At 41.9% G+C, this 20,057-nt stretch overlaps 1 protein-coding gene across 9 annotated transcripts in view; it reads right to left on the bottom strand.

Annotated features, from left to right (window-relative positions):
- The window catches only part of pknox2 (pbx/knotted 1 homeobox 2), a 533,394-nt gene that overhangs the window by 126,898 nt on the left and 386,439 nt on the right, over positions 1-20,057 (bottom strand). For all 9 annotated transcript variants that reach the window (XM_063038519.1, XM_063038517.1, XM_063038526.1 and 6 more), the window contains one exon: positions 10,200-10,371. In XM_063038519.1, coding sequence (XP_062894589.1) covers positions 10,200-10,371 — 172 coding nt within the window. The remainder of the gene's footprint in view (positions 1-10,199; positions 10,372-20,057) is intronic.

Genomic DNA, 20,057 nt, shown 5'->3' with positions numbered 1-20,057 from the left:
AGAAGGCATTGAGCTCATCTGAAAGCGAAGCCCTGTTGTTGCTTACGTCACTTGATTTTACTTTATAAGAGTTAATAGCATTCCAGTCCTGCTACAACTTCCTTCTTAAATTCAAGTTTAAACCAGAATTGCCACTTCGCCCGTAAGATGGCTTTCTGAAGATCATACCTGGACCCCTTGTAACTTGCTTGTTTTCCAGACTTGAACACCTCTGATCCGGCTCTCAGCAGATTGTGGATCTCATGGTTCATCCAGGACTTCTGGTTGGGGAAGACTCCGGATCATTTCATCTACAACGGTTTTCATGAAGTCCTTGACAAGCAAGGTGTATTCATTCAGGTCGTTGAACATGGCCCAGTCCACTGGCCTGAAGCAATCTCGTAGGTGCTCTTCTACCTCCCACAACCACCTCTTTATTGTCCTAATCTCTGGAGCTTTACTTTTTAGCCTCTGCTTGTGTGCAGGTAGGAGGAGGACAGCCAAGTGATCAGATTTACTGAAATGCAATCTATATATGGATGGCAGACATTCCTTATATTAGTACAGCAATGGTCTGGTGTGTTGGGACCTCGTGTGCGGCAGGTAATATGCTGAAGGTAATTGGACAGAGTTTTCTTCAAACAAGCCTGGTTGATGCCCCCGACTATCATTTGAAATTTGTCGGATAGAGGTATCCTGGTTGTGACTCCTGGGCTGCATTTTCCTCCATTCTGAAAAACAACCTTAATACTACTTTCTGTTAGTTAGCTACATTTATTCCACGCCTTCAACCATGATAACAAACTTATGATGTTATAAATGTTCAAATGCCTTTTGGAATTTCAAATACACATTAAACTCTGTTGGTAAAAAGCGAAATAAATTCCTGAGAAAAAGGGTGACATAGGATTGCAAGATGTGGAATCCTTGCGGGTAGAGTTCAGAAACTGCAAGGGTAAAAACACCCTGATGACAGGCCTCTGAACAGTATGGGATACAAATTTCAATGGGAAATAGAAAAGGCATGTAATGAGGGCAATGTTATGACAGTCATGGGGGATTTCAATATGCAGGTTGATTGGGAAAATCAGGTTTATGCTGGATCTCAAGAGAGGGAATTTGAGATGCCTTTGAGATGGCTTTTAGAGCAGCTTGTGGTTGAGTCCACCAGGGGAAAGGCAATTCTTGATTGGTTGTTGTGTAATGAACCAGATTAGATTAAGGAGTTTAAGGTAAAGGAACCCTTGGGAGACAGTGATCATAACACTATAGAATGCACCCTGCAGTATGAGGGACAGAAGCTAAAGTCTCAGATGTATCAGTATTACAGTGGAGTACAGGGAATAACAGAGGCATGAGAGAGGAGCTGGCCAAAGTTGACTGAAAGGAGACATTAGCAGGGATGACAGCAGAGCAGTAATGGCTGGAGTTTCCAGGGCAATTTGGAAGCCACATGATAGATACGTCCCAAAGAAGAAATATTCTAAAGGGAGGATGAGGAAACCGTGGGTGACAAGGGAAGTCAAAGACACCATAAAAGCAAGAGATGGCATATAATAGAGTAAAATTAGTGGGAAGTTAGAGGATTGAGAAGCTTTTAAAAACCAACAGGAGGCAACATAAGGAGAGAAAAGATGAAATGTGAAGGTAAGCTAGCCAAAAATATCAAAAAGGATACCAAAGGTTTTTTTGATGAACTTATAAGTATTGTGTGTCAGTCTTCACTGCGGAAGACACTAGTAGTATGCCAGAAATGTGAGAGTGTCAGGGGGCAGAAGTGAGTGTAGTTGCTATTACTAAGGAGAAGGTGCTTGGGAAGCTTTAAGTCTGAAGGTAGATAAATCACCTGGACCAGATGGACTATGTCCCAGGATTCTGAAAGAGGTAGCTGAAGAGATTGTGATCTTTCACGAAACGCTATTCTGGAATGGTTCCAGAAGACTGGAAAATTGCAATGTCACTCCACCCTTTAAGAAAGGAGGGAAGAAATGAAATTACAGGCCAGTTAGCCTGACTTCAGTAGTTGGGACGATGCTGGAGTCCATTATTAAGGACAAAGTTTTAGGATACTTGAAGGTGCATAATAAAGGAGTCCAAGGTCAGCATGGATTCCTTAAGGGGAAACCTTGCTCGACAAATTGGTTGGAATTTTTTGAGGAAATAGCAGGCAGGATAGGCAAAGGATAGTCAGCGGATGTTGTTTACTTGGATGCTGACAAAGAGCCACACATGAGGCTGCTTAACAAGATAAGAGGCAATGGTATTACAGGAAAGATAGTAGCATGGATAGAAGATTGGCTGATCGGCAGGAGGCAAAGAGCAAAATAAAGGGGACCTATTCTGGTTCGCTGCCGTTGGCAAGTGGCGTTCCGCAAGGTCAGTGTTGGGGGTCACTTCTTTTCACGTTATATGTCAATGATTTGGATGACGAAATTGATGGCTTTGTGGCCAAGTTTGTAGACAATACAAAGATAGGTGGAGGGGCAGGTAGTGTTGAGGAAGCAGGGAGTCTGAAGAAGGACTTGGATAGATTGGAAGAGTGGGAAAAGAAGTGGCAGATGGAATATTGTGGAGGGAAGTATATGGCTGTGCACTTTGGCAGAAGGAATAAAGGTGTAAACTATTTCCTAAACGGGGAGAAAATTCAAAAATCAGAAGTGCAAAAGAACTTGGTAGGGAGTCCTCATGCAGGATTCCCTAAAGGTTAATTTGCAGGTTGAGTCAGTGGTAAAGAAGGCAAATGAAATTTAGCATTCATTTCAAGAAGTCTAGAATATAAGAGCAAGGATGTGATGCTGAGGCTTTATAAGACCTTGGTCAGAACAAACTTGGATTATTATGATCTATTTTGGGCCCCTTATCTAAGAAAGGATGTGCTGGCATTGGAGAGCGTCCAGCGAGATCCAGGAATGAAAGGCTTAGAGTATGAGGAGTGTTAGATAGCTCTAGGCCTGTACTCGTTGGAGTTTAGAAGAATGACAGGGGATCTCATTGAAACTCATAGAATATTGCAAGGCCTCAACAGGGTGGATGTGGAGAGGCTGTTTCCTATAGTGGGTGAGTCTAGGACCAGAGGGCACAGCCTCAGGATAGTAGGATGTCCATTTAAAACAGAGATGAGAAAGAGTTTACTTAGCCAGAGACTGGTGAATCTGTAGAATTTATTGCCACGGATGTGGAGACTAAGTCATTGAGTATACTTAAAGCAGAGGTTGATAGGTTCTTGGTTAGTCATGGCGTCAATATTTACAGGGAGAAGGCAGAAGAATGGGATTGAGTGGGATAATAAGTCATCCACAATGAGTGGCAGAACAGACTTGTTGGGCCAAGTGGCCTAATTCTGCTCATATGTCTTATGGTCTAAAATATCTACTAAGTTAATAATATCTATTTTCTTGTAACAAGCCAATTCAAGCTTTCTCTAGTCAATCCTGTTTATTAATTATTACCTTTCCTTGATTATTATTTTTAGAATATTCCCCTCTACCATGGTTAACCTGACTAGCTTGTCGCTACAGGGTTACCCCTCTTTCCCTTTTTTGAGCAAGGCTGTAATACATACAATCATTTGGTTGTCAGGTACCATATTCCTGAATCTACAAATGTGTGGAAGATTATCTGCAACGACCTTCCCTCCTCATGTCCCTCAGTAACCCAGGATGCATCCCACCTCGCTCAGGTGGCTTTTCTACTTTAAGACTTTTAACCTTTTTCTACTCCTCCCAATCAATTATTAGCCCATTCAAAATCTTCTTTTGCTGATACCCTTGCTGAATCCTCCTTAAAAGCCAGGAATCTTTCATGGTCATTTTATTCTTGATGCCTTACCCATAAATTATAACTTTTGATTTTTGACTAAGCTAGGATCCAGTCAAAAATTACTAAATTACTGTACACCACCATCCTGAATGTGAAACTAAACGCAAGTTTCTGAACTCAAAACAAGTGAGGCATTCAGAAAATCACAGGGAGATTTTATACCTTTATATAATCATATTCATGAACATACTGTATCACAAAGCATTTCACAGCTAATGAAGTAAATTTGTACAGCTAATGAGGTAAATCTGAAGTGATAATAAAATGGTAGCCATTGTTAGAATACAGAAAAACAGCTACTCAATTCTCACAGAACAAGCTTCTACAAATAGCAATACGATAATGACCATTTCAGTGTTGTCTGCTGATGAATCAATACTGGCCAAAGCAGCAGGCAGAACATCCTTACTCTACCTCAAAATCGCACCATATTCTTTTCATCTATGCAGACTAAACAGCTTAATATCTCACCAAAAGTTGAGCATTTCCAACAGTGCAGTGTTCCAGAGCAATGTCAGCCTGGATGTTGCCTTCTAGTTTCTGAAGTGAAAACTGAGCTCATCACCCCCAGATTTGAATTTGCTATCAATTGAGCCCTTTCTGACACCTTTATACATAGTTCATATGTAACTGTATTTGAACCACAAATCACATTAAGCTCCTGACATGAGTAAGCCATTTCTGTTCAGCTGTACCATGGGATTTTAATATGATAATTATGTAGAAAATCTCAGTCTGGGGATAATCCTGAGTCAGAATCCAGATATGATATCTGTGCATTCCTGGGATAAAACCCTCACATTCAATCTCCACCAAAGGCAAATGGGCAAGCGAGCCCGAGCAGGGAGCTTTGGATCAAATTCCTTCTCCAGTAAACTGGGGATTAAACGTAGCTCCACAGCTACAACCTGAGAGACGAGGTTGTTGTTTAAGTCATTGTGCAAGGGCATGGGGGGGTGGGGAGGAAGCAGTTAATAAATATGCCAATTACTGCAGCTCATTTGTGCAAAAGATTCTCATTTACTGCCCTGCTGCAGTATATCTGTCCTGATAAAGACTTACAGTCAGATGTAAAAATTGAACGGATCATAAAAAATACAGATGCAAAATTAATTGACTTCACAGCGCTTTGGCTGATTTGGCGGATAATGATGAATTCTGACCTTTTCTAATTACTCTGTGAACGTACAGCCCCATGGAAAGCTCAATGCTTATGAAATATGACAGTCAGTCCCAACTACCACAAATATTACCGCTATCGTTTCCCTTTCGTTCCAGCATGATACCAAGCACTTACTCTCTCCCTCTCCAGAACTTTGCCTTAATTTTGGAACTATTTAATCCTAAAAGCGAATGCAAGATGGATGTTGAATCCAACGACAAATTAAACGCCGCTGGCAGGATAAAGAGATGAGGATTAGCAAAAAAAAAAGCAGACGCGTGAAATCTGAAATTTAAACAGAAAATGCTGGGAGCACTCAGAAGGTCAGGCAGTATAAGTGGAAAGTGAAATCATTCGCATTCTCCCTCCCTCCCTTGTCATGGCCCTTCCCAACATCCTCAATCTGACCAGCTGAAGGGTAGGAGATGAAATAGGACCCACAAGCAAAAAGAACAAACTGCGGGAAGAACTCAATGGATCAGGCAACCTTTGTAGAGGGAAGCGGACAGTTGATGTTTTGGATGGAGATTGTCCATCCTGACTGAAAAATGGGAAGAGATGGCCAGTACAAAGAGGTGATGGGAAGGGGTAATGGAAGAGCAGACAAGTGGCAGATGGAGGGGAGAGTGGAAATAGTGGCATAGACTGGGAGGTGACAGTTTATTGGTTTAAGGTAACAAGATACAGTGAAAAGTGTGCCTTGAATATTGTTCATACAGATCAAATCATTACACTGTGCATTGGGGTAGAACAAGGTAAAACAGCAATGCAGAACAAGTGAAAAAGCTACAGAGAAAGTGCAAAGCAGATATTCAACGAAGAGCAAGATTGTGAGGCAGCAAAAAAGAGATGATGGCATAGAACCAAATAGGGGAGGTGGGGAAGGCAGATGGCAACAGTAGGGGGAGAGTTCTCAGTGGGGGAAGGTGTGAGCAAAGGGTAGATTGAATGGGTGGAAGGTGGGGAAAGGAAATTTGGTGACAAGGAGCAGGAGAAGTTTGCTTGACTGTGTATGAGGAATTGGGTAGAAGCAAAGGGACAGGGGAGCAAGTTCAATATTTATGCCCTCAGTTTGAAGAATACCTACGAAGTGGAATACAGTGTATTGTTCCTCTAATTTGTTTTACGCTTGCCCTGGCTTTGGAGGCAGACGGGTCATTGTGGGAAACGAGGAGGGTAATTAAAATGCCCATCAGCCGGGAGCTCCTGAATGCCGTGGCAAATAGGGTGCAGGTGTTTCTGCAAAATCGGTCAAGAAAATTGAGGCTGCGTTTAGCAGCACTTCAGCATTTCCTCGAAGTTCTCCCGCTGCTCGATCTCCCATTCCAGACCCAGACTGCAGAGGCTGCTATAACCAAAAGGAGCAGCATCCCAGCAGTAAACACAGATGAGACAGCTGTTGGGGTCTGCTCCAGTAACGAAGGGATGAACTCAGCGGAATGGAAAAGGTGATCCTCAGAAGGAAACTACATTCCCTCATTTAAGAATAAATTTGGGACATGGTGGCTTGCATGGAAAAGCAATTTGAATTTTTTTGCAACAACGTGGGGAATTCTGTTGTCCGTTCAAACTCCCTCACCACCTCTAATCAGACATCACCCATCCCTGCTGTCCTCTCCCTCGCTCTCAAACACACGCGCACACACACACCACAGGACTGATAATGCCAGAAGCAAAATTTCTTGCACATTGCCAGGCTTTCTTTTGGAAAACAGCTAACAGATAATTAAATGTTACATCAATGCTTTGGGTCTCATGAATATTCATCAAGCAAACAGTATTAGTGCTAAGCAGCAGCAGCAGCCAATGACTGCAGAAACACCTATTTAGGAAATCTCCAATTTAAAGACAGCTTAAAGTGTACACTTGTGGTCACAACCTAAAAAACGTTTTCCAATAAAAAAAGCTGCCAATCATACTCTCAACTTATCATTTGTGTAATAATCCACAGTTAACACTCTGGGATCACAGCTAATAATCCAGCAGAAGTGGACAATCACTCGTGTCACTGTCAATGTGCAGAAATCCATGACCTACAAGTTCCAGCCTTGAGCCCTGAGCACTCAGTACTCAGAGCTCATCAGCTTTGATTTTTACTCCTTTCAGCTGCAGAGCTGTGGGGAAAAAAATGCTCAGAACGTGGAAGGGGAGGTCTCCCCATCATTGAGCAACCATTCAAAGGAGCTAATGATGTTCAATTGCTCAGTTTCATGGACAATGTGGCTGAAACACTGCATCAACAGAAATAAACAAAATCGCCATCCACTAATATGCAAATATTTTGTGTACAAGGATCAGGTTATGTTCCACTTCTCCATGCCTTTGTAAATGAGTAAGATGGTACCAATTTCCGAAAGGTGTTTAGATGTACTGACTGAAGTGAATTTCACTCCATAAACTCTCACTGTAGCTTTTCCAAAAACACTCCATTGTTAAAATCACTTTATTAGAATTTGCATTGCCTGCAGCAACATGGCCATTGTTGTACATCGCCTCCCAAGTTTAATAAAGGAATTGCACAGGGGTCGAGTTTAATTCAGCAATACCAATCTCTATGGGAAAAATGCACCAATATAGAAACATACAGTCGTAAGAACGTTTTGATGCATGCACTATTTCCTTGGTTGAGTAGCTTGCAATCATTCACTATCTCTATTCCCTCTGAAAGGAGTCCGATTATAGAAAACATAACTCAGTAAAAGCCTGGTGTTCAATCAGGGAAGGGCAAGAGATTACTATTCTGCTTAATACTGAGCATGGTGACATCTTAATTTTCAGGAGAAAAATAAGTGGGCGCAGATCTGACTCCACATCAAAACAGGCAACACTTAGTCCGTCTCTCCTGCCTGGCTGCCAACATGCGGCAGAAGCTTCTTCGTTACCTTTACAGAAGGAGAGGATCAGTGTTGCCGAGTAGACCATGAGAAAGCCAAAGGCTGGTGTGCTTGGGTGAGGCTGACTTTCATCACTAATATCTGTCTGTTGAGAGTTGGTCCCCATGATAATGGGAAGTTGTGATGCTTTGTGAATCTCATCTTAGACTTTTATTGTCAGAGAGCGCCAAAACAAAGTGGTAGATTGATAGAGGGCACTTGTCTTGCAGGTACTAAGCCCAGGGCCCCTCATCCTGAATACTTTAGTAAAAGAGTCAATGATGAGGAGGAGCTTGGCTTCACAAAGAAATACAACATAGAAAATAGATTCTCTGGCCCTCTGAGTTCACACCATCTGCCCACCCATTTATGCTAATCCATCATGAAACCCATTTTTAAAATATTCATAATGAGAAAGGATGAGAGAGCACTCCCAACATTCTCATAAGGAAATCTGCCCAAAGACAGAATGGTCTGATTATAAGTAGGTGTGGGGGCAAAGATACACTGTAGAGCTACAACCAAGTGCTCCTTACGGGAAGTTGCCAAGGAGTTCAGTGAAAGGAATGCAGTTCATCAATGCCTGCACTTTGAAAAGCCTGCAGCCTTCATGTTCATTCTACCTGGTCCTTTAGAATGAAGCAAACTGCCAATGTTTTCTCTCCCCAGTCAGGTATATGGCTAAGTTCCCACAATGATCCCTGCACTACTCACTTTACACTTATGACTCTGAGGCTGAGCACAGCTCCAATTGCCATATTTAAGTTTGCTGGCAACACCACTGTTTCTGGCTGAATCAAAAGTGCATCGGTATATAAGAGGGAGATTGAAAATCTGCTCAGTGGTGCCACAATAACAGTCTCTTACTCAAGCAATGTCAGCAAGACCAAGGAGCTGATTATTGACTTCAGAAGGAGGAAACAGGAGGTCTATGAGTCAGTTATCATCGGGGGATCAGAGGTGGAGAGGATCAGCAACTTTATCATTTCAAAGGACCTGTCCCAGGCCCAGCACGCAAGAGCAATTACAAAGAAAGCACGGCAGTGCCTCTACTTTCTTAGAAGGTTGCAAAGATTCGGCAAGACATCTAAATCTATGATAAACTTCTACAGGTGTGTAGTGGAGAGTATATTGACTGGCTGCATCACAGCCTAGTATGGAAACACCAATGCCCTTGAATGGAAAATCCTATAAAAAGTAATGGATACGGCCCAGTCCATCACGGGTAAAGCCCTCCCCACCATCGATCACACCTACACAGAGTGTTGTCACAGGAAAGCAGCATCCATTATCAGGGACCCCCACCACCCAGGTCATGCTCTCTTCTCGTTGCTGTCATCAGGAAAAAGGTACAGGAGCCTCAGAACTCACACCACAAGGTTCAGGAACAGTTATTACCCCTCAACCATCGGGAAATAACTTCACTTGCCCCATCACTGAACTATTCCCACAATCTACAGCCTCACTTTCAAGGGCTCCTCATCTCATATTCTCAATGTTTAATGCTTATTTATTATTTCTTTTTTTCCCTTATTTTGTATTTGCACATTTTGTTTTCTCTTGCACACTGGTTGTCCGCCCTGTTGGTGCGGTCTTTCATGATTCTATTTTGGTTGTTGGATTTATTGAGTATGCCCGCAGGAAAATGAATCTCAGGGTTGTATACTGTATGGTGACATATATGTAGTTTGATAATAAATATGGTTTGAACACAAAAGCCTGGAAAATTCCTGGGGTTAGAAAGCTAAAGGTATCATAGCCTTGGCTTTAATGAGCAAAGCGATCCAAGAATACGTTGTAAATAAGATCAGTGAGTTTGAAAGTCACACAGGAGACAATGAATTTTGGCCATTACACTGTTGTTGACATCATTCTAGGGACCTCTATGCCAAAGATAAAGTACTTCAGCAAACAAAAGTTGAGAACTGATTTTTTATTGCATTGCAATACCCCCAAAAATTGTGGAAAATTGTTCAAGGTTAAATCAGTTTTCAGCTGCACAGTCCTTTTTTTTTAAAAAAAGACGGAATTTCTCAGCTAGTGTATAGGGATCACATTACAGCAGTTGGAAGCAAGGAACTCTTTATCTGAATTCAATGCCCTGTCAGTGGCTGACATCCCCTCAACCTTCAGTAGTGGGAGGTGAAAGGAAAGCTTCCATTCAAAGGTCTTAAATCCATTTAAAATAGAACATCTAGCTGGTGATTAATTTTAGTGATTAAAAAAGTATTAGCGAAGCTGTGACCCACATAAAAAGAAATATAAGTGAACATTATAGTACCCATTACATTCTTACTTAGCTTCTCATTTACATGGGTGACACATTTTTATTTTTATCTATCAATATTTATCAAAGAATAACATACCAGGCTGTCTATTTCTGGATCATCGCTGAAGAAGGGCTTGTGCTCCTGCTCTTGCTGGTGAACAAAGTTTTCAATGTCAACATCGAAGCTCGCTGAGGTAATGCACTCTGATCCCTGCGTAGCCTGTTCACATTTCTCGAACAAGAGAGCGAGGAGTGGAAAGAGCGGATGCCTGGGTGGAAGTGGGATTATAAGGGGAGGAAAAAAGAAGAATTGGATTAGTTAATTTTAATTTATCAAATCAACAAAAAATGTTAATCCAAAATAATTGTACTACGAATTGGAACTGTTCAGTGAGAAAACATGCCATGTGATACAAAGCAAAAAAACAAATCACATACTTGACCAAAACTCTATTCGGTTTGTTGACCTTAATCTAATAGGCCCATATTATTAGCTAATGATCGCAAAAATAACTTGTACCGACTTGTTTATTTCCAGGACCATAGGGGAAGAGCAGGGACATAGCGCCAATTGTGTCAATAAACAGTGCTCGAGGAACTCAGCACGCCAAACAGCACTTATGGGAGGAAAGGGATTGCTGACCTTTTGGGTCAAGATCCTGCATCGACAGTCCTCTTTCTCCACAGATGTTGCTCGACCAGCTGAGATTCTCCAGCAGTTTGATATTTGCTCGATTCCAGTGTTAGAGTGAGTTTTTGGGTAGATGATTCATTTACACTTATTTGACTCTGGCCACCAGTCTTCTGTTTGACAAAGTACTGTGGATTGAGTTCACAACAATGCATTTCCTAAAAGCTGTGAATATCGGGATACTAGCCGGACGCTGCGGATGGAAGTGTGAAGTTTACAGGTAGTTTCAAAAACAGTCTTATCTATACTTCATAGATATGAATTGCCTTCTATGTTAGCACGTAAAATGCCAAATAAATGTACTGTGGATTTAACTTGCACTCCTAAAGGCTGTGAGTACCAACCCAGACATGTTGGCGTCGGAAGGAAAGGATGAAGTCAGAAGGTGTGATGTTTTGTATGTAGCTTCAAAAGGAAGCATTGTCTACGCATTGTCTGTAACTTTTTAAGTAGTGATTGCCTTTGTGTTTAGCATATAAGTATCGAGCCCACATTGGGCTAGCAGACCTTTCCACCGAAAGCATCTCCGTCTGTATGATGCCTGCTGTAACTTGTTGTGTCAAATAAAGAAGCTGCTTTGTATCTACCAGTGACTCTGTCTCTCCGCTGATTTTATCCACGCCACAACACCAGTATCTGCAATTTCTTGTGCAGCCAACTATATATCCCTTTCTATGAGGAGACAGGCACGACAAATTGGATGGTTGATTTGGGATGTATGATTGTTAACAAAGGGGTAAAAGGATGGATGAATGAATGAGTGTCTCATGCCTTTTGGTTGGAGATCATTTGGACAAAGCTGGAGTGGTGGGGCAGCACAGTGGTACAAGTAGAGCCATTGCCTCATACCTCCTGCAGCTTGGGTCCTATAAAAGAGGACTACGCATCTTCATAATCCTGGGGTGCTATCAATATGAAGCTTGCACATTCTCCCTGTGACTGCTTGGGTTTCCCCCCATGTCCCAAAGAGATGTGGTTAGTAGGTTAATTGCCCTTTGTTCATTGCCCTTATTATGTGGGTGGGAGATAGAATCTGGCAGATGGTGACGGGAATCTGGATTGATTAAAATGGGATTACTCTAGCCTTAGTGTAAGTGCCTATTTGATGGTTGGTGAGGACTGACTGGGTCGAAGGGCTTGTTTTTGTGCTGGATGACTATGACTCCATGAACTGTACAATTCAAGGAAAACTTTTAACTTCTTTAGGGAGTGGCTGTTGTAAGAACCCAGGCAATAGTGTGGCCATTCGACGTGAAGAAGGCAACTCCAATAAACAGCTGCACAGTTCCACCAGCATTTTGTAATTTTCTTGTTACTGTTCTTGTGCTATTAAGTGTTCCTGCAGTGAGTTTAAGGGGAAATACTTTTCTTTCTCTGGAGGACAGCATGAAGTTAATGATTTCTAACAAACACTGATGATGTCTTTCTATCAAATGTGAGAAAGTACACACAAGCCAATCAAAATGGCAACACAAAATGCTAAATTAGCAAATAAAAAAGGTAAAATGAGGTTCCTCCCCACACCATTAGGCGCATCAGGCAGCAACCTTGCCGTTTCTTCCGCGTTTGTCTGTTTTACGAGGCTGAGTGGCTAGCTCGACACTCAACCCAGCACGGGTGGAACTCGTGCAAGGAACTGGCTGGATTCGAACCCGGGACTTCTTTCTTGTTCCAAAGCCTGGGTGCAGATGCCACTACACCACTGGTACAGACAAATGAACAGATAATGATTTGTAAACAGTAAAACAGAGGAGCTCCCCCTCATCAGTAAGAATTTAACATGGTTCTATCTTCAACATGTACATTTTAATGATTACAGAAGGGTGGTCTGTCATGGTCCCAACCGTTAATTCCTCATATTCTCCTAATTCCCTTTTCCCTGTGTTCTCCTGGGCTCCTTGATTGCAACACCTGATCCTCACCTAAACCTGCAGTATAAAAACCCGACTTTGCATCCACTCATCGCCAGATCGTTATTTCAGCCAGTGTGGTAATTCACGTTCCCGGCCGCTTAGAATTGTGTATTCTAAGTTTTGCTTCAATACGAAGGTTTGCCTGTGTAACTCTGTCTCTCCCTGTCAAGATAAGGATTGCCTGCTGCCTGCCTTTCTGTTCATCCTCCTGTTTGCCGTTCAGCTCCAGCAATGCCCCGTGTCAAGATAAGTTTTGCCTGCCTCCTGCTTTTCCGTCCACCCTCCTGTTTGCTGTTCAGCTCCAGCCACGCTCCCGCCCACGTCTGCATCCTAACTCTATCTCCGTGCCAGTGTCCTGCGTTTGGGTTCATCCGTTCCATGCAACATGGTCATTTTTTGTATGGCTTAAATATTAACATGTGAAAAATACTTTGAATCCAGAGAAGTCACTTGCACTTCTGGTTAAAAATTAAAACCATATTTCAAAATGTTACACTTCAGGTATAGGTTACTGTAGGTCTATTGGAACTTTTTGTGGCTGTCTCCATTTTATTTCAGCAGACATTTTGTGTGTTTGTTGCATTTTTATAAAATATTAGCAATAGCTAATATTTTCGGCACTCCAAATTCCTGGTGTACATCAATGTTGTAAAGGTCTCTGCATTTGCTCTCAATGTTCTACCAGAATCAGATTTCCCAAATTGTGTTGCCTCACATTTATCTGCACTAAACTGCTACTGTTTCCCAGTTGTCAATATATAAATCTTATTTCTGTTATTCTCATCAACTGTTCCTCAACTCTGTGACTGAAATATGAAAGTAAGGTAGCCAATAATATCAAAGAAGATACCCTGTAATATGATCCTTAACCCCAATTTTGCTGACTTTGGTCTATTTTGTCATGTGCCTCTGAGACCTCATCCTTAACAATCAACTCCAACGTGTTCCCAACAACTGAGGTCAGGCTAACTTGCCTATAATTTCCTTTTTCTGCCTCCCTCCCTTCTTGAAGAGTGAGGTAAGTCAAGTTGAGTGAAGTTATCCTCTTTGGTTCAAGAGCCTGATGGTTGAGGGGTAATAACTGTTCCTGAACCTGGTGGTGGGAGTCCTGAGGCTCACTCAACCAGGTTCACCAGATCAAGGATGACCTACTTTTTCCTCTAGTCCTCTGGGTGCTAGTGGCTGATAGGATCAATGAGAAATTTGTACTCCGCAGAGGTGAGGCAGGTGGTCCCAGACTGGACATACGAGTGGATACAATGAGAGTGTTGCACTCCTTCACAAGCTGTCACCAAAGAGACTCAAGGTTCTCAGTACCATCACTGAAACTCTTGTTCCATTTTGAGTGACCATGGGATATCCTATGGCAAAAAGGCTTAAGAAACATTTTACAGTGTTTACTCTCTTCCCCTTGTATTCTGTTGTTATGATCAGCTTCAAGTTCAATTGTCATTCAACCATACACATGAATACAGCTAAATGAAACAGCATTTCTCCAGGGCCAAGGTACAAAACACTGTACAGTCACACACAGCACATATAGTTATTTTAGCAGAAAAGTTTTATATATATATATATATATATATATAAAAACCCAAGTCCGAGTCTCACGGGCTACAGATTGATGGCACAGTGTCCTCATCATACGCTTGTGCAGCCGCAGACGAACACAATCCAGCTTGTCTTCCACCGAGCAAACGCTGCAGGGCAGCACCGAGGGGAACGGCCAGCCCCAAACCCAACATAGACTCTTCTCTCTTCCACACCAGTTCCAGTGTCTCCTTCCTGGGCAGTTGCAACAGGCGACCCCGCGACATGAGAGCGTGGTCCGTGCCAACAACCGAGGTCACACAGTTTACTTGCCATCGGCCTCACCAGTAATCCAGTGAACTGGACTCGCAGTATTCTCCATTACCAATGTCCAACAGGGTCTTGTGATCACAAGGAAAACACCCAAGACAATTATTTGCACCACTTGTTAGAACGCACACTGCCTCTGACGCTTTCCTCATTGGGTGACTATAGCACCGTTACACGGTAAATAGTAAGTCCAGCTCCATCGCCATCGAGCAACTCGCCAGTGGGTCAGACCTGTAGCACAAGACCCAAAGGATGAACAATTACACCTCCGTTTGAACCTAGAGAGGCCACGGCAACCGAGCACGTCGCCATCTTACTAGATTGCCTGTTTCAGGTGTATGCTGACAGAAACACAAGCCATGTGACTATCCCATAGAAACTGGCAAAACGTAATAGAGCCCTGATACTGGGAATGGTGGCTTGGAATAAGATACTGATGTTGGCTGATTTATCCTGCTCACAGATTCACCGATGGTCCAGTGCACTGAGGTGAAGATAATCAAAATCCAATTGGATATGAGGATAGGGATGTCTGCTGCCCAGTAAACCAAAAGCTTTGTACTTACCTTGAGTTCTCGATGCTGAAACACCTTTTTCCTCAAACAGTCTAAGTCTCTGCTGGAACACTGGAAGTGCTTGTGAATTTAATCACTGATACCTACTTAAGTAGACGTGTGACAAAAGACATCTGGAGTCTAAGCCTTCACTCCACACTCAAAGGCCTGCAATGTGGTTATAGGATTAAGGACATCAGAGTCTCATCCTCTGCGCTTGAAGGCCAGTGACATGGACAAGGACCAGTGAGGACAAGGGCTGGAGGCCCAATGGGCCGTGTTGGTGGGTCCTGGGATCGGCTGTTCGTGCAAGCAGCAGGCATGAGGGCCAGTAATACCCTAGGTGTATGCAAGTCAGCAAGTTCAGAATTCGAGGCCTGCAATTCAGGACCCCATTATTGGCTAGTTCAAAGTGTGATCAGAAGTCCAAAAGTCAAAGCCCTGGATTTATGATGAACCATACTGAATTGATTGCGAGAATGTAGCAAGTATGCTTGTGGCTAATTGATTGCGCAGTGAATTGATTGGGTCTTCTATATGTGCAGGCTTTCTATTGCAAATGTTTTTCATTTTGGCAGGCCCGGTTAGTCGCTCCTGCACTGTAAGTTGTCCAGTGTGTACACTCGCTAACATGACTCAGTGGAAACATTTAATCCTACTACTGTGATGATGACCTTGCTCCTCCGCATACGTAACACACGAGTCTGAAGTCCACTGGGAAAGTTGGAGGCCCATCGTCTCTGAGCCCAACAGTCCACTGGAGGCCAGCAGGCCTGTACTGGGGTTAGAGGACTGTCTGTTTGTGTCAGTGGGTGTAGAGGTGGGAGTTTTCCTGTTGTTGTTTTGTTTCTTGCTGTGTCGTGTGTTGTTCTGCTAAGCATTGTGGGCATGCTATGTTGGCAACACTTGCAGGCTGCCCCCAGCACATCCTTGGGCTGTGTTGGTTGTTAATGCAAGTGATGCATTTCACTGCATGTTTTGATGTACATGTGATAAATAAATAAATCTGAACATTCTCTAGAAGTTGGCTCCTGAATGTGGAAAGTAATCCATTTTTTTGGAGTCTTGTCATGAACTATTATAGTCAGGTCTGATTGGTAGAACTTCATACTGCAGGAACTTTCTTTCGTCAAGGCTCATTCAGTGATACACTTTGGTGAACAAGTTTCCAATGACTCCACCTCCAAATTTGCATGTGCACATTTTCCACATACTGCACCTTGATAACCGACATTAGAGTGGCCTTGGTTCTGGAGTGGAAGCAACACATGTCCCTTTTGGTGCTGTAGGTTATCCCAACTCCAGCAAGCATCTCATTGAAGGTGAGGGGCAACACTGTAGCAAGAAAGATTCACACAAACAGCCTGTTCCAATATTCACTCTGTGGTGGAGAATGGGGACAAATTTCTTACATTCTTACATACTTTCCATGCTATTACTATATAACTGTCATTCTCTATTGCTGTCAGTTCATCTCTAGTTGAAATCCTCAGCCATGATTTTGATAGATCTAACTTCTTGATTATCCTAATGTTCCCACGGTCAACGTCCTGCTTTGAACAAGATACTGCAAAATTCATCTCTTTATACTGTAAACGGTAGGTTCCATTCACCCAACTGGATTTGACAGGCTGGGAGTCAACAGCCAGCAACACATTTAAAAATTTTGATCCTTGATTAACAGGCTGTTGTGCATTACCCCGTGGAGTCAAAGGAGAGTCGATGGGCCTTGTATAAGAAGAATTTGCGAGAGTACGGGGAAGTGAAATGAATACGATAGCTTCCTTAAGAGCTGACAAAGACTCAAAAGGTAGAATTGTCTCCTCTACTTTGCTAGAGGTATAAGATCCTTCTTATATTGCATGAATCATTCTGACAAAGCCGATAAGCATTTGTACTGATTTCTCCCGAAGTTGCTTGGTGTCAAAATTTATTGGATAACCACCTTGTATAGTCTTGAGATGCTTAAGCATGTTAATAGCACTAAATAAATGCAAACTGCATTAAATGTACTTCAAAAATAACCTTTGTGGTAAAAGTGCATTAAGATGTCATAAGGAAATGATAGGCATTATGGAAATGCAAATTCCTTTTTACTTCCCCCTTCTTCAAAGAGGTTTCTTTCTTCAGAGACAAAGCAAATTAAACAACATTTTGGAGGGTTGGCAGTCTGCACTGTCCACCGTGAGTACACTGAACTCCAAGACCAGGTGAAATGAGAGGGGTGTGGTTGGAAAGAAAGAACATCAAAGCCTCTCACACATAATTTGGGAAGGGGAATGTGTGACATCATTTTTCCAATATTATTTCAAAGACTGCCTTTATATCCCTGCTGATTCCAGACTTTCATTACCCTCATGCAGTTACGCCAGATGTCAATGACAATATAATTGCTCAATTTGTGTCCATATCATGCGATCCAATATGTTGTATTGGAAAACATCTACACCATGATTTTTAAAGCACATTGCACCCTAAAGTTAGCCATGACCTCTCCCTAAACACTTGTTAAATTTCAGATAATGAGAACGTTTTATCTACTTCCTATCATCAAGCAAAGACTCCCTCTCATGTTAGTGACCCCTCTGTAAAATTTTCTCCACCCTTGCTTTGAATATCTTTATTATCAATCAACATCAAAACAATAATGGACCTCCATATATTCAGTGGTCACCTTATTAGGCACAGGAGCAGAAACCTGGCATGGCCTTCTACTCTAGTCCCGCCGAAGGGTCTCGGCCTGAAGCATTAACTGTGCTCTTTTCCATAGATGCTGCCTGGCCTACTGTGTTCCTCCAGCGTTTTGTGTGGGTTCATGGTCTTCTGCTGCTGTAGCCCATCCACTTCAAGGTTCAACATGTTAAGCATTCAGAGATGCTCTTCTGCACACCACTGTTGTAACACATGGTTACTTTGAGTGACGGTCACTTTCCTGTCAGCTTGAACCAGTCTGGCCATTCTCTTTGATCTCTCTCATTCACCAGGTGTTCCTGTCCACAGAAAGGCCGCTCACTGGATATTTTTTGTTTTTCACACTATTCTCTGTAAACTCTAGAGACTGTTGTGCGTGAAAACCCCAGGAGATCAGCAGTTTCTGAGATACTCAAACCTTCCCATCTGACATCCACAATCATTTCATGGTCAAAGTCACTTAGATCATATTTCTTCACCACTCTGATATTTTGTCTGAACTATAGATGAACCTCTTAACCATGCCCTCATGCTTTTATGTATCAAGTTGCTGTCACATGATTGGCTGATTATATATTTGCATTAACAAGGTGTACTTAATAAAAGTGGTCACTGAGTGTAAATTAAAACAAAAGAAGATTTCCATCATAAGGTGTATCTATGATCCACTTACATTTTATAATCCGACCTACTTGGTGCATAATAAATGCAACTCCATTTGTTTAGATATGTTATGCATCAGTTTCAACCATTGACAATACTTGTCTCATAGCTCACATTTCCTGGATATTGATAAATAATAGTTTAACCTATATTAGCCAGACCAAACTTCAGTTGCACAGAAGTTCTTCCCCGATCTCCTTTATTCCTAAGTACAGGGCCACCAGAATGAAATAAGGGACCATGATCATCTAGTTAACACCAAGCAACACACACACAAAATGCTGGAGGAACTCAGCAGGCCAGGCAGCACCTATGGAGAAGAGTACAGTTGATGTTTCGGGCCAAGACCATGAAACATCAACTGTACTCTTTTCCATAGATACTGCCTGACCTGCTGAGTTCCCCAGCATTTTGTGTGTGTGTGTGTGTGTGTGTGTGTGTGTTGCTTGGATTTTCCAGCATCTGCGGATTTTCCCTTGTTTATGATCATCTTGTTTCTACTTTTGAATTGAGAACATTAGTGGCTGACTATGTAAAGGATTAAAAACAACTGAACGTCAGTGTTGTAAAGGGATGTAGATTCAAACCAGCTCATAATGGGTAGACGATGTTGTCTTTGGATTGTTGGAGGAGCTGACTAGAAGAGTTTCACTACCTCGACACTCTAATAGAGAATGAGGAAGAGCCAACAATAAACCTATAAACTTAGTAACATGCATTAGGGTCAAAAATCTAACTATGCTTCTTAAATAAAATATGTTCAGGATTCACCATTCTGTTGGTAAATGTTTATTTGCATTCCTGGGTCAAACAAACTAACTTAAAATGCTGTTGACAAAAGTACATAGTAATGTCCTTCAGAGATGGACAGTTGACATCTATAACCAAGTGTTTAGATTTTGAAAAAAATCAGTTAAATAACTTTTTCTTAAAGCAAGTCACACTTGTGAAACAAATTGATTGAAAGAAAATGACGTTAATATGCATCTATGGACAAAACAACACCATGTAATACAAATGTTTTTCATTTTGGTTTTAGCTTGATCATATATAGTATAAAATGGGAGGTTGAAAGTTATCCTTCTAGCATCAGCTAAACAATTTGCACCCTATATTTGCCACCAATCTCTGAATCCATTAGTTTTAAAAACAACGCATGTTTTGCTCCAACAGAAACTGATCATTGGAAGTATCTTAACAGAATAGTTGTAATAAGTTCAGCACACTAATTCAACTGCTCTACAATTACTTCTTATATTAACCTCTTACTCGACACAGTACACGGTCAGTCAAACAGAAATGCTAAGCTTGTGGGATCTTTATTGTTAATTAAAAAGAAAATTACGACTTAAATGTTTGGGTTCCTGACAAAGCTGAATTGAAAGCTCTGCTTTTTGGTGAGATGGTGTTCTGTGTTATGAAATGATCTGTCTGATCCCACTTTAATATAAACCTGTGATTCATGTGGAATAAAAGGAAATAGCACACTCATGTCAATCTGCTCCTCTCAGAGGGACTGCTAGCAATATATGAAAGGCAAATTCCAGCAAGTATTAGTATTATGAAATTTCTGCACCTATGAA

This window comes from Mobula hypostoma, chromosome X2 (assembly GCF_963921235.1).
Source record: "Mobula hypostoma chromosome X2, sMobHyp1.1, whole genome shotgun sequence".
In the NCBI taxonomy this organism is placed as follows: domain Eukaryota; kingdom Metazoa; phylum Chordata; class Chondrichthyes; order Myliobatiformes; family Myliobatidae; genus Mobula; species Mobula hypostoma.
The sequence above is the reverse complement of the archived record's forward strand: the minus strand, read 5'-3'. Positions and strand labels throughout refer to the sequence as shown.